Here is a 22500-nt window from a genome sequence, read left to right as displayed (position 1 = left end):
GTAGTGCATTTTGCACCAAAGGTTAACAGATATGCAGAGGTGTGTGTCTCTAAAGCCCACTGTGTTAAAGGCACCCAGTGCAACTTTATGTAAACATTCAATGAAAAATAAACATTCAATTTCTAGTCTTTTTTAGACGTAGTAAGTTTCAATAACTCCATACCATTACATATCGACATTCAAGGAGCAAAGATGAGACGTCGCTGTGTGGTGAGAACTGATAGAAAATCGTAAACAACAACAATCGCCGGTGGGGAGAAGCCATTTTTCCATTGACTGGAAGCCTGCTTTATTTATTGTAGGCTACAAAAAATAAAGAAAATGGCGGCATTGTTGTTGTTATCGATTTTCTATCAGTTCTCACCACACAACGACGTCTCATCTTTGCTGCTTGAATGTCGGTATGTAATGGTATGGAGTTATTGAAACTTACTACGTGTAAAAAAGACTAGAAATTGAATGTTTATTTTTAAGCCTCGAAAGTTGCACTGGGTGCCTTTAAGTGATAGGGAAAAGTGACCATAGTATGGGTACATGACCGAAAACGATAGGAAAATACTGTAAGAAGGATGAAATACGGGAGAAGACGTTATGGAAGTGTTAACTACGCTTCGTCTCTTAAGTTACTTATTTACATCTTAATATATAAAGCCAATCCATAATTAAATAAACACTGCTGAAAGCAAACCTGACTTCAAACGGCACTATTTTATTTATCTAGTCTGTTGTGTGTTGAATAAAACAACAAACCAGCCTCATCAACCTACAATCTACAAAGGTCTAATTGAAGCAGCGACTAAAGGGATTAATGAGAGTTAAAAAAAGAAAAGCGTTTCTATTACTGCAACATTCATCGGGCCCATCACTCTGTGGCTTGTTCGAGCAGAAGACGTGGCAAACTAGGCTAATTTGATACACAAGCAGAACACATGCTTTCCTAAGGCACATTCTGGCTCATTCTGCTCTCAACAAGAGACCCATAAACATTTAATTTCCAATTTTTGCTGCAGCCTACAACCGACAAAAAAGAAAATGAGCACAGAGCAAAATGGCGAGGGGCGAAATGGGTTGAGGAGTGAAATGGGTTGAGGGGTGAGATGGGTTGAGGGGTGAGATAAGTTGAGGGGTGAGATGGGTTGCACACCCTGCAGCTGGGAATTGTTGTGCAGCTGCGTCAGGGAGCAGAGAGGATGGTGAAAAGAGATGTAATGGGAGTGAGTACAAGGGTCAGGTTCTGGGGTTCCGTGCGACCCCATGTTTGATTAGATTATCAGCGGCGTGGAGCAACGTTTTAATGTTTTTTAGTGCCAGACTGAAAAAAAAAAAACAGTTTCAAAAGATTTTGCAAAACATTATTTGCACGGCACTGACAGAGGTGACAGTACCAGTCCCAGCCTTGAATAGGAGGGAATAACACTGCCACAGGATCTATATACGGATCAGAGATAATTCTCCATTCTTACTTCACCAACCTACCCATCCAAGCTGAGGCAGTCAATGAAAGGAAAAGTCAGAGAATCATCTCTTATCAAGGCATGAAAAACACACCGAATATGAAATCAATCAATGTGAAAAAAAGATTGGGTGATGCGACAACAAAAGGACAGGGAGAAATACACTTGTCTGTGTGTGTGCATGTGTGTGTATGCCCGCGTGCATGCGTACGCGTGCACGTGCGTGTGTCCGTACATGTGTGCATGCCCATGTCAGATTACTGTCAGAGCCACCCTCGACGCTGCTAATTCCGAGTGGAGCCCCCTGCATCCCCATCACACTCACGTCCCTCTTCTGTGTTTCCCACTACTGGCCTCTGCACACACGCGCTCACACACACTCCTCTTGCATGAGTGTCTCTTTAATCTCAGTCTGCCTCTGTTGTCGCCTGACTCCGCCTCGTTCTCTTCCTCGTCTTCTGTCCTGTGGATCGGCCGAGACAAAGGGGCACTCACATGTATGTGTGGAGAATGTGAATATGCATCTGCAGAGGATAATATATTTTTTTTGTTTCTGTATGTTTGTGTGTGTATTTGTGTGTGTGAGTGTGTGTGTGTGTGTGTGTGTGTGTGTGTGTGTGTGTGTGTGTGTGTGTGTGTGTGTGTGTGTGTGTGTGTGTGTGTGTGTGTGTATTTGTGTGTGTGAGTGTGTGTGTGTGTGTGTGTGTGTGTGTGTGTGTGTGTGTGTGTGTGTGTGTGTGTGTGTGTGTGTGTGTGTGTGTGTGTGTGTGAGCATGTGTGCCTCAATGTTTCAACAGTTCCCTCAATGACCTTGATATATTTTTTCGATATTATTATTATATTATTGTTCTACTGATAGTTTAACCATTTTCCCTCATTGGATCCATTTAATATTGCTTCAATAAATTACATAATTCTCTAACTCTTCAGTAACGGCCATCAAATCCATTCTGCTGAAACACAAAGGCAGCTGAAGATTCCATCATACATTAACATGTTAACGAGAATTTCGTTGCCGAGACAATCGATTGGCTCATTACAAATTTCACCTCGCTCTCCGTCTCTAACCCCATCCCTCCCTCTCTCTTTCCCTCCCGCTCTCGTTTTTCTTCACTTTGTCACAATTTCTTTGTGTAATAGCTAACACAGACAGCAGGCTTTTCCCCTCCAAGCATATTGGGGGGGGGGGGGGTGCCTGCGCTTGTGGTTGAATGTTAATAAGAGCGAGGGCTGAGTCACTGCCACAAGCACGCTGCAATGGGTCTATGAACACACGCGCTGATGTGTGTGTCTGCGTGTGTGTATGTGTGTGTGTGTGTGTGTGTGTGTGCGTGTGATTGATTGGAGATCAGGGAGGATTGTGGCAGGGCTGTGTAGACATTCTGTCATCAAAAGTTTTCTCATGACCTTGAAAAATAAAAGTAGGAAAATAATGAAAAAGAAGGAGAGGCAAGAATAAGGAAAGAGAGGATATTATTGTAGAATTGTTTTCTTTACATTGCACAAATGACGTTTAAAACGTCATTTGTGCAATGTAAGAGATCCTTTCTACAGAACATCTCTGGTGGATCAAGGTTCTCTATCTGTCTCTCTAGGGCAGAGGATCAAACGTGAGGCCGCCCTAGCGAGGATTCAACGTGAGAGAGGCCAGCAGAGAGCGTGATGGGGCTTGGACGTGTCAAGGGTGAGGAGAGGTTAGACAGATAAGAGGTGGGGCTCAGAGGAGGAGGAGAGCAGGGGGCAGGGTGGGTGGGGCGTCAGGGTGGGTGGAGCGTCAGGTTGGGGGAGGTGTTGAGGTTGGTGGAGGAGGTGTGGGGTACACAGAGTGACTGATAGGAGGACATGAAGGAGTAGGAGGAGGAGCAGTCGTGACCTGCTTACCTTCAATGATGTGCTTTCTGTTGAGCCCCCTCTCTGTCTCGGCCCTGGAACACAGCAGGGGAGGGAAAGGCACACAGACACACACACAAACCCAAACCCACACACACACACACACACACACACACACACACACACACACACACACACACACACACACACACACACACACACACACACACACACACACACACACACACCTGCATCAGAATCACAACAAACACACAGATACACTTTGTGACAACAACCTCTTCCACTCTTATGATCTACAGTTCCTCGTTTAGATCATGAAAAACACTGAGAAGATATTGTACACCGAACATACAGAAATCAATGCAAGCACGCAAGTAAGATGCCCTCTGTCTATCTGTCTGTCTCTTTGCCTAACTGTCAGCCTACCTGTCTGCGTACCTGCCTGCCGTCTGTCTGTCTGTCTGTCTGTCTGTCTGTCTGTCTGTCTGTCTGTCTGTCTGTCTGTCTGTCTGTCTGTCTGTCTGTCTGTCTGTCTGTCTGTCTGTCTGTCTGTCTGTCTGTCTGTCCGTCTGTCTGTCGGTCTGTCTGCCTGTCGAGCTGCCTCGTCAGTCAACAACAAGCGACCTGTCGGCCCACATTCCCTCAGTCTCGCCGCAATGTCCTTTTTTCACCGCCTTCCCTTTATTTCCGACTTGTTCGCTTTTTATTTCTACCTTCACCTTGCTAAGCTTGTTGAGCTGCTCCCTGTTTGTCTCCTTCTCCTCTCTCTCTCTCTCTCTCTCTCTCTCTCTCTCTCTCTCTCTCTCTCTCTCTCTCTCTTGCTCTCTGTCTCAGTGATATTTTCTTCAGCAGGCAGGAGAAGCTAAGAAAAGACCTGTCCCACTGTATTACTGTTATACAACGTGGTGTTTCTCTGTACCGTATAGAGAGAGAGCTAGTGTGTATAAGCCGCGTTTACACCGCAGGAACTTTCCAGACATAGACAGAGAGTGGAAAGTGTGTGTGTGTGTGTGTGTGTGTGTGTGTGTGTGTGTGTGTGTGTGTGTGTGTGTGTGTGTGTGTGTGTGTGTGTGTGTGTGTGTGTGTGTGTGTGTGTGTGTGTGTACCAGTGAGATTGGAAAGGCAGACATTAAGACCATGAAAATGGAAATGAGAAGGCAGAGATTATAGAAGTTTGGGTGAGTGGCTCTGTGCTCGGCTAGCCTCCCTGGCTCTGTGCTTGGCTAGCCTCCCTGGCTCTGTGCTCGGCTAGCCTCCCTGGCTCTGTGCTTGGCTAGCCTCCCTGGCTCTGTGCCCGGCTAGCCTCCCTGGCTCTGTGCTCGGCTAGCCTCCCTGGCTCTGTGCTCGGCTAGCCTCCCTGGCTCTGTGCTCGGCTATCCTCCCTGGCTCTGCAGGCGCCTGCTCTGCTGCTAGATAATCAACTCTTTTCCCTCTAAGTCCGTCCAGCCTGGGGACAGACGATTATCAGCCCAGGATCAGTTCGGATTAGATTCTGTTCCATAACCACTGAGCTACACCAGAGAGAGAGAGAGAGAGAGAGAGAGAGAGAGAGAGAGAGAGAGAGAGAGAGAGAGAGAGAGAGAGAGAGAGAGAGAGAGAGAGAGAGAGAGAGAGAGAGAGAGAGAGAGAGGAGAGAGAGAGAGAGAGAGAGAGAGAGAGAGAGAGAGAGAGAGAGTGATAAATGATGCATTGATCTATTCCTCTTAACCTTGTTCGACCACTGTTCAGCTGGGACCCGACGCCCACCTCTTATGCCACCTGATAGAGTCCAGTGATGGCATTGATGTATGTAAACACAGATGGATGGGAGTGTGTATTAATCCATCATGTGTGTGTGTGTGTGTGTGTGTGTGTGTGTGTGTGTGTGTGTGTGTGTGTGTGTGTGTGTGTGTGTGTGTGTGTGTGTGTGTGTGTGTGTGTGTGTGTGTGTGTGTTTGTGTGTGTGTCTGTGTGTGGTACCAGCTTCCTATCTCTATGTTCCCATGCTCTGTTGTGAGGATAGGAAAGTATGTCTTGGAGGTGCTAAGAAAGAACATGAGGAAATCTGCCTTATTTTTTACTCTGCTTATCTCCATCACTATCGCTCTGTCACAGCCACACTCACAAAGCCGCCCAAAGATCTGGCACACACATACACACACACACACACACACACATACACATACCCACACACACACACACACACACACACACACACACACACACACACACACACACACACACACACACACACACACACACACACACACACACACACACACACACACACACACACACGTATACACACTAACACACACGCACGCACACATGTACACTTACTTCCCTCCCCAGTAGAGCTTGGTGGTGATCACCAGGCTGGATCTCCTGAGGAGGGGGAGACATTAGGAGACACATCAGAACCCCTGCGTGAGCTCAACACAAACGTTACACTTTGTATGAGTGTGTGGGTGTGTGCATGCCTGCATTTGAAAGGCCTTGTGGAGCAGGAGCATTTTGATTTGTGATTGGAATGATTGGCTAGGATTGATTGATTTGATTTAGAAAGAAATCGGCTATATTGAAGTTTTTCATTATGTGTGTGTTAATGTGTGTTTGTGTGTGTGTGTGTGTGTGTGTGTGTGTGTGTGTGTGTGTGTGTGTGTGTGTGTGTGTGTGTGTGTGTGTGTGTGTGTGTGTGTGTGTGTGTGTGTGTTTGTGAGTGCATGCATGTATGTTTGTGTGTACACATTTCCTTTTATTATCTGCGGTTTTGAATTAGTTGGAGGTTGTGTGAATGCGGCATAGGAACTTCACTCAAGGTAATAATGACTACAGTGAGCACTTGCATGCAGAACACCCAGTCTCAGAGAGCTCATGGGAAAAGCTGCTCCTATGATCTGTGTGTGTGTGTGTGTGTGTGTGTGTGTGTGTGTGTGTGTGTATGCCCGCGTGTGGATGCAGTCTTCCTATGAATCACTCTTCCACAGTAAAAAACCCTGTCCACTTGCAACAATTATTAATTAATCATTTAAAAACAAATCTGAATCCTAGGTGGGCGACTCAGTAGGCTGCCAAAAGTTTACGAGCATTCTTCCATGAAATCAATATTCGCCACTAGGTGGGTGAGGGTGGATGCATGTGTGTGACCGGCTGTCGATAAGCCCACGTATGGCAGCGCCCGCTAACAGTAACTAGAGCTGAGCGCAATGGTGATGAGAAGTTCAATTTGCTGTGATCGTCATGGTTACAGTATCTCGATTGTGTGTATTGGTGGTTTGGGGGTTGGAAGGAGAGATGGAGGAATAAAATGCTCCATTTGATGCGGGCGTATAATACTGTCAAGGACACGCTCGAACGCACACACACAGTCCAACCCCCCCCCCCACACACACACACCTAAACAAATAGAAATACACACACGCACACAAAACAAACACAGGCAGAGATAATCACAAAATACACAAATATACATGGCACGTACACACACTAAAATATACAACCACACACACACTCCCCCCCCCCCCCCCCCCCCCCCCCCCCCCCCCCCCCCCCACCCCCCCCCCCCCCCCCCCCACCCACACACCCACACACACACACACACAAACTCCCCCTCGCCACATAATCTCTCAAAACATCTTGAAGCTCCCACTTTGTTGGAAGGATGTAATTCACCTCCAGCACTTTTTCTTTATGATGTTTCCCAGGATTATCTCCGCCCTGTAAAAAGAAGGAGCTGAGATTAAATCTCAGTTCGGTGCAGTGGGAGAATATCTGTTGTCCGTCAGTCTTGGTGCTCCAGCTGCATTGCTGCCTGCATGAAAACATCACGTCGGGAAGGACTGACCATCAGGGCTTGTTATATCGTAGGAACATGTCAATCAGCAACCTTTGAATTGAAATACATCCCCATTCCCCACACAGCAACAGTCAACATCGTGGTCCATCAATCAAAGAACACTGTCCTGTTCCATGAAGTGGGCTTTAACGGCAGATCACCTGACAGCCTTGACAAACGGCATTATGCAGGTCCTAGCTGGCGTCGTCCACAGGTAACCTGGATCCAGTTTGTAATCCAAGGGGGAGGGGGACATGAAGGTGACATACTGTACTGTAGATACCGTTAATTAAGGTGTACATAGGGGCTGATGTGTCTACCGGCAGGTTAATGTTGGAAATTGGTATCAAACCCATCCCAGTAACCTCGATAACCCACTCATGTTCAATAAAGCTAGAAAACTGCCTTCATGGAATGTCTGTAAAGGTCAACGCTGGGCTTCAAAGGGGATCACAAGAACAAGATTAGAGAAAACATCTCTCGAAGGCTTCTTGACAAATGTTCCTAATTTCTACACAAGGTGCACATGCAGTTTAGTACAGGCTTAACCCAGATGGTGAGTCAATTGCCCCGTCCAACTGGCCCCCCTCCCCTCCCAGTATGTTGATGAGTCCCCCATGGGGGGACGTGTCATCTGGCCATCACTCACCTGCCGCCGGCGTAGACCTCGGCGGTGTCAAACAGGTTGACGCCGCTCTCGTATGCGATGGTCATCAGCTGCTCAGCCACCTGGCAACACAGGGATGGACGACAACCGGGTGAGCACTACATTACCCACGATGCACTTCACAGGAAGGCAGAAACACATGAGAAGAAAGGGCTTTTTATAGAGAGTCGCATCCAACACAGCAGTGAGGAGATTAAGGTTGGTGTGTTGCGCTGGAATGTATTTCTTCTCCTCATCCTCGTTTGACCTAGTTGCGGAGCCTCATTTATTTTTGAAGGAATTTGGGTTATTTTCTTCAGGTTATTGTGTATGTCTCTGGCCTTTCATCTCTCTCTCTCTCTCTCTCTCTCTCTCTCTCTCTCTCTCTCTCTCTCTCTCTCTCTCTCTCTCTCTCTCTCTCTCTCTCTCTCATTCTCTCTCACTCTCCCTCTTTTCCCCCTCGTATCTTGCTTTCTTTGTGAACGTCTGTCTTTGTTTTTCCGCTCTGGGTTTTGAGGGTTGCTATTTCCCGCCGCGGTATACAGTATCCTTTGTGCGTGTGAGTGAGGGTATGCCATTGCCTACTAAGCAGAGTCCCCCTGTTTTACCTTCCCTTTCGGTGCTGCTGTCCCTCTGCCGCTATGCTCTACGTGGGCTGAGGCAGGACCCAGGAGCTGTCAGGCCGGGGTGACGGTGAGAGGGCCCTAAGCGAGCGCTTCCACCCCGGGGGGCAGCTTAGTGGGAGACGAGGAGCCTGCGAGCGCTCCTTCTCTTTCCACAACTGTTCTCCTAACTGCGTGTGACACGGCGGTGGGGGCGAACGGGCACAGTGAGGCCACTCAGCCTCAGAGGGAGACAGATTTCTTGCTTGCCCCCCCCCCCCCCCATCCCCCCCTCCCACAAACACACACACACACGCACGCACGCACGCACGCACGCACGCACGCACACACACACACACACACACACACACACACACACACACACACACACACACACACACACACACACACACACACACACACACACACACACACACACACACACTTTGCTGTGGATATTTCAAACATGATTAAGATGTTCGGTGCGGTGCTGGTTTCACTGAGACATTTTCGAGGGAAGATTTGATGACCTGAGGAAGACATTAGTTTCTCTGCATGAGTCTGACAGGACCCGTCCTACCTCGTCTGAGATCTGCCCACCAAACGTCACCCAGGTGCCTGTCACAGGGGGGGAGAGGAGTCAACGTTTAGGGAGCTGAATCACCCAACAAGGAGCTTAACATGTGAGAGTCCCTCAATCTCAGAAGCACGCAGCCCCGTCAGTCGTGCATGAAAGGACTGTTTGACATTTACTATGTGCGGGTGCTTGGCAAAGTGCCGGCGGTTGGAATCATGCCAGCTAAATGTCACTTCTGGAAGCTGATTAGACACAGGTTGATGGCTTTTCATGGCAGTTTGAGAAAGAGTTTCCAAGTTATACTCGTCCACAATGCACACGCTCACAAACACGCATGCAGGCATGCACACACACACACACACACACACACACACACACACAAAGACACACACACAGATACACACACACACACACACACACACACACACACACACACACACACACACACACACACACACACACACACACACACACACGCGCGCGCGCGCGCGCACACGCACACGCACACACAAACACAAATGCAGGGACAGTAATTTACACAAGCCATTTTGTGTTTTGTGGAAAACATCAACAGTTGTGTAAGTTTTCCAATCAGTTTCTTGGTGTATCATTCCCCCGTGAATGTTATTAGTCACGTATAAATAAAAAGCGTTCCGTACAAACAGCAGTGATGGGGCAAATCGTTCTGCAGTTAGATGTGCAATTGTTTGACTTTGATTGGAAAAGATTGTTTAAAGAAACTGGTCTAATCAAAGAATATAATGATCTATGCTTATTAGAAATGTGTGATTATATTTGATCATAATTTATTTGTATCTTATTGTTTGAAATGAGACCCAATATGTGTGTTTCTACACAATGTCCTTGTGTATGTGCCTTTTCCTTTTGGCTTTGGCTAGTTGTCTATTTGCGTATATGCACTCTGCACATAATGCATGTAAATGTATGTGTGTGTGTTAGTGTGTGCGTGTGTGTGTTTGGGTGTGTGCGTCTGAATCCCTGTTACACACAGCTACAGTGCTGCATGGGCCCAGTGTCCTTGTCACAAAAACCTATCATCATACCATTTGTTGACTCGGGCAAATGAAGCCCCCCCATCTCTCTCTCTTTCCCTCCCTCCCTCCCTCCCTCCCTCCCTCCCTCCCCCTCCCTCCCTCCCTCTCTCTCTCTCTCTCTCTCTCTCTCTCTCTCTCTCTCTCTCTCTCTCTCTCTCTCTCTCTCTCTCTCTCTCTCTCTCTCTCTCTCTCTCTCTCTCTCTCTCTCTCTCTCTCTCTCTCTCTCTCTAGCCACAGGTGCTCTGGCACTCTGTTTATCCTTTGTATGCTGGGCGATTACCTCTGGGCATTCAACATCCAGCCCAAACCCAGCCTTTGTGGGGCCACTCAGGTATCCCTGGTCTGTTTACCTTTCTTTTTTTCCCTGACTGATGGGGACATATGGTGACATGGGGAATCAGTAACACAGTGGCACGGGTATACAAGGAGGTGTACTGTACATCCACCTATACAGGGACACTATACAGGGGCATACAGTAGCAGCTATACAGGGACCCCAGCTACTCGACACACACATTAACACACGTCAACACACACAAACACACATGCACTTACGCATGCACACACATTAAAGTAGGCAAACATGCACGCACACAAACATACAGAAGCAAGTATGGAACTTCTCGGGCATTAGTGAGATTTTATGGTATTGTGCTCTGACCCACACCTCCCCCCTCAGTTTAATCTGTACTTACCCAGGCCCAGGCAGGAAACACGCAGGCCAGATTTCCCCAGGTTCCTGAAACAACACACACATACATTGCAGTGTTCTTGTGAGCATACAGTGGTTGATATTTTTCAGTGTTATTCCTTCAGAATGAAGAGAGAATGCCTGGAAACTACAGACTCTTAATACAATACCAATATATATTCAAAAATGTGTTCTTTTTCTATATATCTCATTACGTTACATTCCATTTCGTTAGCCTCATCATGAACAATTCATTATTATTAAGATGAAGGAGAACAAAGTTGATTTGATTTCTTTTGTCTGAGGATTAGCATTGTACGTGCATTAGCATACCCTAATTGAACCATATCTTTGTGCTCGTTCTCCCTGTCGTGAATCAGTGTGAGGTCAGGGAGAGGAGCTCTGATTCATTTTCAGTAAATTCATTAATGAGCAGTTATTGTTCAGGCGTCTAGCTGAGCGCACACCTGCAACCAAAGTAATTCAGGGTTTCTCTCTCTGTCTTTCCCTCGCTAAATTACAGCTTCTCATTGTTCCTGCCTCCTTTAGGGCAGTCATCGGGGAACCAGTTGCTCCCGTGGTACAAAGCGGTTATTGTCTTCCCCATTTAAAGCAGACATGAAAAGTAGCACTCTCTCCGTCTCTGAAGGCTCCCTTAAATCATAACAGTGTCTCCCCATCCTGGATCTCATACCCATGGTTCACACTTTCTCACACACTCTTTAACTTTATTTCAGACGGCTGGTTTCACATCCTATGCTCTTCAGTAACTATGAGGCTTTTTTTTTCATGATAGGCCCTGCAGTTTAAGTGTTGTATTATTGATTGCCGCTTTCCCTCCAGCACTGCGCTCTTAGTTAAACAAGTCAATACTAGTCATTGCTTTTGTTGTTGTTGATGAAACTTTAAAAATGTTTTTAAAGGTGCCACAAAAATACAGTTGACTATTTCTTATATGATTATGGTTTACTTTCATTGCTATAAGCCAAAAGCTTTATTCACCTTGCGGCCATCTTTGTTCCCTCCGCGTTCAGCTCCCCCACCCAGCTTATGCTGGGAACCAAGATTGCCACTATTTGGTCTTTGGTGTTTAAGGCCCAAAGCAATTGCAAACCTTGCCTAAGTGGATCAACCAAAACAGATAACTCTGGAACCCTGCGAGTTCTCCCCACCTCTGCCTCCCACAAAATGGAGCAGCGAGGAGCACCGCGTGCCCTCACGGTTCATTATCCATCTCATCTCACCCAGCTGAACCGCATTAACACCTCCCAGTGCTCGTTAGCGTCGCTATGGGACAACTCAGCCCAGATAGCACAAGACTCCTGGTTCACCCCCCTGCCTCTCCCCCCCCCCCGCCCAATAACAACCACAGGTCAATCGCTGCTGAGGACGCAGAGCCGCTTGCTAACCCATCCCCAGTCTGGTTCCAGAGGAGCACAGGGGCCAGAAGGAGGGAGCCCTGCATGGCCTGCCTGCTGCCAGCCTCATGTTGTGTTGTGGGTCTGCTGAGAACAGTGGTGGTGGTACACCAGGAGATGGTTGTTGTGTTTGGTGGCAATGGAGGTGTCGTCACGCCCTGTGGTGAGGGCGGCTATACAGGCGAGAGACAGAGTACACACAAGGCGACGGATGAGGCCTTCTCCCAGAATGCATCAGTGCTCTGCGGTGTGGGGGATGAGGGATTCAGATTCAGACACTTTGGTACGAGAAAAAAGATTGGAAAAATTATTTGTTTGTTTTTTGGTGATGATACCATGGCCATATGGTTAACGCTTGCCTGCATACAAAGACACACGCACAAACAGACCCAACCCATACACACACACGCACACTCACACACACACACACACACACACACACACACACACACACACACACACACACACACACACACACACACACACACACACACACACACACACACACACACAAACACACACACACACACACACACACACACGTACACTCTCACACACACACACTCACAAATAACGTACACACACATACACACCGAAACCAATGCACACACAAACACACACACACACACACACACACACACACACACACACACACACACACACACACACACACACACACACACACACACACACACACACACACACACACACACACACACACACACACACACACACCTACAAACCTACCCGAAGTGAATCAACCAAAAGAGGTAACTTTTATTAGCACAACACCAGGACAGAAGAGCTTATACTGGGCACTGGGAAACAAAATGGCAGTTCCTTCAGGACTCTGTGTATTTCTATCCCCCTTCTGCTGCCGCTTCAGCCGACACAACTCTGACACTACATTAACTCCACAACAACAAATGAGGCCATGAGAACGCCGAGAGTGGTTACCTTTGGACAGGCTACTAATGGCCCATCCCAGCCCAGACTCAGGTAGATTAATATGAGTCCAGGCGATCTGATGGCGCTCACAGCCAATTAGATTCCAGACACCCGTCCACGTCGCTCCCACATCCATCAGCCCCACGCACCCATGGGCTGTCCACACAAGGCCCGGGAAAACGGTTTGTTTTTCTAGAAAAATGAACGCATGATGGCTGCAATTAGTTAGCGCTGACGGTCCCTGGGGATGGTTCTCCGCTGGGATCGGACCAGGGGGATGTGGTGGAAGCAGTGCATTATTAATAAGGTGTCAGTGGCGTGGCAGGAGACACAGGAAGAGATGTGCCTTAGCTGGAGCCGTCCAAGCTCTGAGGGAGGGTCTGAAGACATGCTGGGTAGCTTATTTTTTCCTCGGATGAATTATGGATCAGTGCTGGGGCTTCTGAACCAGCCAAGAGTAGAGGACCAGGAGTAGGGGAGCTTAGCTCGCCGTTGTCATAACTGTTGTGGCTTTGTGTGAGAGTGTATGTCATGTTTACCGTTTAATACTTGTGTTTGCTGAATTAATCTTGTTCAAACACTTTGTTATAACACTATTTATGTTTGCTGAATTAATCTTGCTTTAACACCCTCTGATTAACGTCCATCTCTGGGTAACTAAACTGATCAATTATTTCTGTTCCACAGAGAAAAACTGTACATCTATAGTTCACAAACTCTACCACCGTCTGCACTCTACCACGGTTTCCACATAGCAACTGTACATTTATAGTTCACAAACACTTTTTTGATATTTGCACTGTGGCAGCATTGGTCAAACTTGAATTATTATGTTTGTGTCCATATTGTGGCAGGCTGGCAGCAGGGCAAAGAGGCAGAGAGGAAGTAAGTCAAAGCACTAATGATTCTGTTGTGGCTGTTGTTGTTCTGGAGATAAACAAGAATATCTCGGCTCCTTTTAACCATGGTGATGTGTTTATGTGTGCGTACGTGCATCGGTGTGTGTTTATGTGTATATGTGATTGACTATATGAGCGTATCTGTGCCCGAAAAAAAACGGATGCAACCAAAAATAATGTGAATCTGAGCTTGCTTGTCTTCTGCTAAGAAAAAATCAGTAAATTGAATGAACCAAAGAGTCGAGGGAAAGGAAAGGTCACGCGGTCTGCGCCCACGCTGGCTAACAGCACGCCGGCACACAGGACACGGTTCTCTCATGCTCGGCTGGCACCCAGCCCTCCCAGCGTCCGCGGCGGAGACACGGATGAGTCACTAGAAGACGCCCCCTCGCGCAAACCTGTCGCCGCTCAGCCTCCGCCGCCGTAGCGTCTTTATTGGCCGACTCCTAGTGGCTTCGCTCACCTAGCAGAGGCATCAGAGTAACGTATGGCTGATTTCACGTACTGGTTTACAGTGTCAACACCTCTCGTTGTAGTGGTAATCTGTCTATTTTATTTGTTAATTGTTTTTATTTGTTTTATCCCTCCTCACACACAGACACCCTTGTTGTTGTTGTTTTTTCGGAAAGTGTACACTCTACAGAGGACTGTCGATAACTGTCGATAAAAAATATGAACTGTGGCCAACGACCGTGTGCTGTTAGACGGAAGGCCACAGATAATACTACACTTCTGAAAGGGAAGTAATCAACCCGCCCAGTGGAGCAGGAGGTGGAGCCTGCACGGCAGAGATAAAGTAAAGGGAATTACGTTCCCGAACAGGGAGCGTAAAAGGAACCGCAGATTAACTCATCGGGAAGAGTAACAGGCCGACAAATAAAATCACTGACGAAGCCTGAAGTCCCCATAGGGGAGTCTTGAGAAAATGTTGTTGACAAGGAATAGCAGGAGGCGGGAGGGAGGGGAGGGAGAGGAAGTGATAAAGAGGGAGGAGAGATGGGAGAGGAAAGAGAACCAAAGAGAAGAAGTGTAGAAGAGAGAGAGAGAGAGAGAGAGAGAGAGAGAGAGAGAGAGAGAGAGAGAGAGAGAGAGAGAGAGAGAGAGAGAGAGAGAGAGAGAGAGAGAGAGAGAGAATAAGCCACCCCAGTCTAAAGAGATCAAACATCCTCCAGACATAGAGTGATTTATGACTGAGAAATTGAAATGGGAAATGACAGCTGCTTCAGCAGTGTTCTGAAGACGGTGCAAGCATGCGTGTGCGTGTGTGTCTCTGTGTGTGTGTGTGTGTTTATGTGTAATGTTTCTGTGGTTGTGTGTGTGCATGTGCATGATAGAGATTGCATATGTTGGAGCCCAGACTTCTTTCTCACTGGGATTCATCTATGTATTATTTTGTATTGTAAGACACAAACACACACACACAAAATCCCACCATGAGTACGCATCAATATTTCAACAAACCTAAAATAAAACACTGACACACACATTCTTATACGTTTCACACCCTGGCTTCAGACGTCTGATGATGACATGTATCGGAGCTCCAGGCAGGAAATGACATAGTCGGTGGATGGAGAAGGACGGGGTCGGGATGGGGCAAGGGTGATTGACGTGCCTGCCGTGAGCTGAGCCTGTGCTGAGAAACTAGTGGGTGGATCTGAAGGCCATTGATCGGAAATATGGCTTGAATAAATACAAAACAGGATTTAAGGTTGATCTCTGAGAGTCTGAGAGCGTTTGGGGTGTTTGACTCCCAGCAGGACGATGCTGAGTTCGATCAGCAGCAGACAGAATCTACCCGTCTCGCCTGGCATTCAACCCCCCCCAATGTCCTTTCATGCGTTCAGCCCTGAGCTAATGTCCGTCACACTACCACCACCTGAAATGTGTCCTTAAACAAAATGGCTGACCCTGACCCACTCCCTAACGGCAAGGATCCGGATTCACTCTCAGTTATCGCAGAACAAAATCTTTAAAGTTCAAGGGTTGAAAATACTAACCCTAACCCAAAATCAGATTCTGAAGTGATCTGCGTTTGTTAGGTAAGGTTTATAAAAAAAGTTCAGAACAAAAAAGCTATGGTCTCAAAACGTCTGAAGCTTTCTGAAACTAAAGGCTAAATACACAGCATTATACACATACAGAATGAGGGGGCAACATCTTCAGGAGAAAGGGGCTTATTATTATTATTCTATTTTTTCATGGAGGGTTGTTGACGAGGCTACCACGCACTGTGATTTAATCCTATTGCTTTGTTCCCCCACTAATGTGCAATTTCGATTTTATTTTTCATCACACCCGATGAACGTTAATCCCAGTGCAATTGTATAAAACAAAACAAAATACAAAAATAAAACACTCAGGCTCGTATTCCATGTGGAAAAAAATTCCAGTTCTCGGGATTAAATCCACAGCACAAAGTGAATCTGGGGCCCTATATAAAGTTAAAGTTCCCCTCAAGCAGGAGTCTGAGGCTGATGGAGATGAGCGATTAAGCATTCCTCTGGTGGATGCTGGATGAAGCATAGCACTCAGAGGGGCTAGGGAACCCAACAACCCCTCCAGCCCGTGGCACCACTCTCAGTCTCTCTCCCCACACACAGATGCCCCTCACTGGGTAAAACCCTATCGGGGAGAGCCTGGCTGTAAACAACGAAGAGAAAGTGATTTGATGTACAATGGCTTGGAGAGGGGGGACGGAGGGGTGGGGGGTGGGCAATAACAAATAACTCGGAGGATTGTATTCCGACGGCAGACAGGGAGAAGCGGAAGAGTGTTGATGGCTGGTGATTGAGGATACGTATGAGCCCTGGTACCTCTGCTGTCAGTGTTAGGGTCCTTCTTTACTCAAACAAGAACCGTTTACAAAGAGATGTAATCACATCCACACCCACAACCGCACACAACCCCGCAAACACACACACACACACCCACCCACCCTCATACAAGCATATTCGGTACAAACACACACACACACGCACGCATGCACACACAAATGCAGACACACACACACACACCCACAAACCGACAATCATAGCCAGAAACAGACACACATAGTACGCAGGCGTACACACGTGCAGAAGCACATGAACACACACACCCACCCACAAACAAGCATAACCAGATTGACACAGTAACGCACACACACACACACCCACAGCCACACACACCCACACACAACAACCCAGCAGACACCCAACCGGAGGATGATTTATGCCTGCGTTGAGGAAGTGTCCATGGCATCAGAGTCTTGTCGTCTCTGCCAGGCAGACGTGTCCCTTCATCAACAGTTCATAGTGTAACATCGTCTGGCTCTCCTAACAAAACGGACAGTGCGTCTCTGTAATTAATGCCCATAATCACCAACGTGTAGCGGCGCCTTCTAGCTTCACGATACACGCCCCTTCAAAGCCTTCCAAGCCCGGACATCTTTCTGTCTGAGAGGGGTTAAGATCTTTTAATTCTGAAGAGGAACAATGGACAAATCAGCCTCAGACAAAAGGTGAACATGCGAGAAAACATTGAACCCTCCCATTGGTGGATGAGGCTAGACTTAAACTTGCCAAACAAATTTTCTTGTGGATTTTAAATTGAAAAAGTCAAACACTCAGAGATTATCATGGGAAGAGTGGCACAGACTCCAGGCCTGGAGTGGCAGTCCTGGACAATTTGATGGAGTGGTTAAGGAAGATTGAAAAGCATAAAGCCATAGACTCAAGAGAGGCATCGGTGCATGGCACACATATCCACGCTCACACACGTACACATCTACAACGTTCACTACACCCACACACACACACTCACACACCTGTTGCATTCTGACATTTCATAGAGCATACATGCTAGAAACAAACACAGACACAGACAAACACACACACACAGACACACACACACACACACACACACACACACACACACACACACACACACACACACACACACACACACACACACACACACACACACACACACACACACACACACACATACAAACATGCATACGCGTGCATAAACACGGACACACTCATTCACAAGCACTAACATGACCAAATACATATGCAAACACACACACACACACACACACACTGAACCCACAGCTAACTCCTGGCCGTCTGCTGGCCACAGATAAGCTGCCACTGTCCAGGGGAAGGAGCAGCACAGGGGCTAGCAGGTCCAGCTGCAGTGCAGCAGCGAGCTAACCGAGCAGAACCAGCCTCAGAACGGCCGTCTGGTGCCCCTCCACAGCCAGACCAGACCGGCCACAGTCCCCCCCCCTGCCAGGGTACAGGAGCACTGCTCAGAAACACTGGCTAGAACATCATGAGGCCGGCTTCACCACACACTGGGTTACATCACCATGTCCGTTGGGCCTGCAGAGGAATAATTGGCCGTGTGTGTGTTTGGGTATAGTGTGTTTATGTGTGTGTGTGTGTGTGTGTGTGTGTGTGTGTGTGTGTGTGTGTGTGTGTGTGTGTGTGTGTGTGTGTGTGTGTGTGTGTGTGTGTGTGTGTGTGTGTGTGTGTGTGTGTGTGTGTGTGTGTGTGTGTGTGAGTGTGTGTTTGTCTATGTGTGTGTATCTTTTGGGGACACACTGACCAAAAAAACATGTTGCCCCAAGTGGTCATTAGGAACCGAAGAGAAACCGACAAGTTAATTAACGTGACAACTTTGAATGAAGTTACTGGTGTGTGTGTGTGTGTGTGTGTGTGTGTGTGTGTGCTCTCTCTCCCTCTCTCTCTCTCTCTCTCTCTCTCTCTCTCTCTCTCTCTCTCTCTCTCTCTCTCTCTCTCTCTCTCACTCTCTCTCTACATAGATTCTCTGTGTCTCTCGACCACATCATCTGCCTGTGTGCACGCCTTCAGATGTTCCCAGTATAGCTTGGGAGGAACACGCACACACACACACCCTATCACACAACCTACCACACACACACACACACACACACACACACACACACACACACACACACACACACACACACATACACACACACACACACACACACACACACACGCACACACACACACACACACACACACACACACACACACACACACACACACACACACACACACACACACACACACACTCACGCACACACATACACACCCACACATTCACAAACACAGACACCAACACACACACACACATACCCACACATCCATCCACATCCACCCACATCAGCCCACACACACACATACACACACACAAACACACACACAGACACAAACATACACACATACTCATACTCCCTCATCATGTGTGCGTCACAGGTGTGTGTAGATGATGAAAGCAGGCAGTTGTTGCTTATCACAAACGGAGAGACCCTCAGAGAAACAACCCACAGCTAATCAGTGATTTGCTTCTCCTCGAGGCGATGCCAAAGCCCAGAACATAAGGAAGGGAATGAAGGAGGTATCATGAGGAAGTGGATTAGATGGTGGGATGATGGATGGATAGAGCAGGGGGAGACAGCGAGGGCATTCAATGGAAAAGTACGAGACACGAAAGGGAAGGAGAGGAAAGGAAGAGAAAAAGAGAGAGATTGAAATATGGTCGGGAGCCTTTTTGTCGAACATCCCTGCGCTGTGGGCTGGAGATAAGGAGGTTTAGTAGGCATTCGATAGCGCTTTGTCTGCTAACTGCCTCCACCTGTTTGGCAAAAAGAGCTGCGAGGATGAGCAGAGCCAACATTGTTACCGTAGCAGTCACTGAGGTGGTTCTCTCAGAGAGATACATACAGACACCAGCAATCATTGGAAATTATTACTTAGTCTTTTCCCGAAGGATATGAGGAGGCAGAGGAGTCCTTTGCAATTATTCTGATAACAAATATGTCTTAAGAATGGGAGACTACATGTCACTCAAGGGACCGTTTCACCCTAAAAGAAGAAAGCTTTGTTCAAAGACGGAGTAAATACTGTTTACTTCTTTCATCTTTGGATTTTCATGCATTATTGGCTGCGTTGCCTGAACAAGGTAGACAGGAAATACAGTGCCAGGAGAAAGATGCATTACACACAAATGAAGGCTCGAGACACATTGATGTGGATCCAGTCTTGGCCAGAAGAGAGAACAAGGAGGGAGAAACACAAGATCAATAACCTGGAGTAATGAGCTATGGCTTATGTTCTTCTAGTTGGTAGTAAACACTTGTTCTGTGTGTGAAGACCCATAGGTGCTTTTTATAGTGCAGATAGATAGATGGATACATGTACTGAAGTACTGGTCAAAAATGTCCTCTATGCTGTTGTTAATTGGTTGGTCTCTTATCAACACAATGACTAAATACACTGTTATCCACCATTCATAACCTTATTTTATATCAAATCATTTTAAACCATAATAAACAACATATGATTATAAAATAGCACATACAAGTAACTTGTTTTGAATTGCCATACCAAATCTCCGAACTGTAATGCGATTACAATGCGATCCCAGCTCACATGCTCTGTGAGCAGGAGAAACAACACAACTGTAGAAGTGCAGTGAAGGTTTCACGTCTGAATAATGAGGGCTGCCTTGTTGTCTTTACTTTTTCTTAAGCAATGCAAAGCTTCAAAACCCTGGCACTAAGCTGATCACAGGCCTGCCGAGAAGACCCTTTGTAGATCAACAGGCCCTACAATAGCACCACTTGTTGCGGCTAACAGCAGATTGGGGCTGGCAATCTCAATGTTTTAATGGAAGCCGAAGTAGATGAATTGACAAGCACTTGTCAAAGCATTGTGTTTGTTTGCAATTTAAAAAAAACACAAATATAGGACACGTCCAAACGTCTACATTCTGCGAATTGTCTCTTTTATAACTATCTGTCTCTCTGTCTGTGTGTCAATCTTTCCTCTCATCCACTTTCCTACTAATTGGGGAGTTCTGATCCTCTTTCTGTTCCATTGCCGTGTTGACACAAAATGATGATGATGATGACGATGATGATGGCAATGATGATGATGGTGATGAAGATGTTATTTATGATGAGGTGGAATAGCATGATTTTGAATGACGGCTGACGGTAATGATGAGGAGGAATGATGGATGATGATGATTGATGGAAGATGCTGATGGTGATGGTGATAAGGATGAAGATGATGAGGAGGAGGAAGATAATGATGAAGGGGATGATGGTGATGATGACGACAAGGAGGATGATGATGATATCACTGTCCACAGTATGTCAAGCTGGGTCTGAGAACTACTTCTCTGTTTGAGCGGACAGAGTTGAAGTACTCCCTCGCTGAGACCGGTGATCATATGCCGCACATGAGCATACATGGAGGGCTAAGCTGTCCCACTCCCACCTCCACGGTCATTAATCTACATCTACTGTTGCCAACGGTTACTGGACACACTGTGGAGGGTTGTTGGGTGCATGCAAACCGACGCACACACCCACATTATATGTTAAACAGATCAGATTATGGCAATGTACTCATTGGCTTTCGTTTCAGTAACATGGTTTATAAATAGTGGGATTTAAAAATCTGCTCCGGACTAATCCTTTGAATAATTTGCCTGCAATCAAAATATATGTCTCTATGCATCTGGTTCAAATGATGTTCAAATGCCTTTCCATATCTTTCTTTATTTGAAGACCAACATTATGTCATTTTCAGAGAACAAAATTGAATCTCCCCGAAGTGTCACAAAGACCCGTTAACGATAAATCTATACGTAACTCGTCTGCCTTTCTGCTATTATGCTTTCACCAGACAGGTGTTTCTAGACCTTAGAGATATTTCATTAACCCTTTTTTTTTGTGGTTGTGTAACTATATTCTTTCATTCCAATACCTGATTATAATTAATTTATTCAATCGTTTGTGTCGTTGCTAGTTGTCAGTATTTGTATTTTTAAGGTTAATGTTTTTATACTGTTCATCATAATGGTGGTTTTACTTAATCTTTACAAACTAAACTTTCCCTCCATCCATGACCAAACCTCATACAAATTCTAGAGACAGCACCCAGGTATTTGGTCCACAGTAGAGTGGATTAAAACCAAACTAAAACTACAATGAAACTAAGTACTTGACTAAACAAAGTCATGGTAAGATAGGCTAAACTCATACAGGTTAAAACAAGCTGAACTCCCATGCAGGTGCAAGGGACCAAACCAAACCAAACAGACACATCTCCCCCCCTGTGCTCCATCCCCCTTCCCAGCATCACCTTACCCCCCCCCCCCCCCTTCCTGTGCGCCATCGCCCCCCTTCAGCAGCAGCGTTCCCCCCCTACCTGTACTTCATGCCGGTCTGCTTGGTGGTGGACTCCTTCAGGTTGTGGTGGTAGCGGTGCGTGAAGGAGCCCAGGCTCCGGGCGATCAGCGCCACGGTGCGGAAGCGCGCCCGTGCGTGGCTGGTAGTGCCGGGGCTGGTGGCGTTCTGCTTGCTGTGCTCGCCGTTGCGCGGGGCCTTCAGGCCGTGGTCGGTGCAGGCGAAGGACACCTGCATGGCTGCGGGGACGGTGGCGGTGACGACCGCGGGAGCGGGGGAAAAAACACAAACCGGAGCTCCCTGGTCACTGCCCTCAGTGGGTTCTCGGGC

The 22500-nt window shown here is 47.0% G+C and overlaps 1 protein-coding gene across 1 annotated transcript in view; it reads right to left on the bottom strand.

Annotated features, from left to right (window-relative positions):
* kcnab1b (potassium voltage-gated channel subfamily A regulatory beta subunit 1b) overlaps window positions 1-22447 on the bottom strand; it is a 33386-nt gene extending 10939 nt beyond the window's left edge. The window contains exons 1-7 of the mRNA XM_056597676.1: window positions 22193-22447; window positions 10695-10738; window positions 8948-8985; window positions 7769-7848; window positions 6957-7001; window positions 5625-5669; window positions 3336-3379 (exon numbers count right to left, since the gene is read on the bottom strand). Of these exons, the coding sequence (XP_056453651.1) occupies window positions 3336-3379; window positions 5625-5669; window positions 6957-7001; window positions 7769-7848; window positions 8948-8985; window positions 10695-10738; window positions 22193-22407 (511 nt within the window). The 5' untranslated portion in view covers window positions 22408-22447. The remainder of the gene's footprint in view (window positions 1-3335; window positions 3380-5624; window positions 5670-6956; window positions 7002-7768; window positions 7849-8947; window positions 8986-10694; window positions 10739-22192) is intronic.
* Between the last annotated feature and the right edge of the window lie 53 nt (window positions 22448-22500).

This window comes from Gadus chalcogrammus, chromosome 8 (genome assembly GCF_026213295.1).
Source record: "Gadus chalcogrammus isolate NIFS_2021 chromosome 8, NIFS_Gcha_1.0, whole genome shotgun sequence".
NCBI classification, from domain to species: Eukaryota; Metazoa; Chordata; class Actinopteri; order Gadiformes; family Gadidae; genus Gadus; species Gadus chalcogrammus.
The sequence above is the reverse complement of the archived record's forward strand: the minus strand, read 5'-3'. Positions and strand labels throughout refer to the sequence as shown.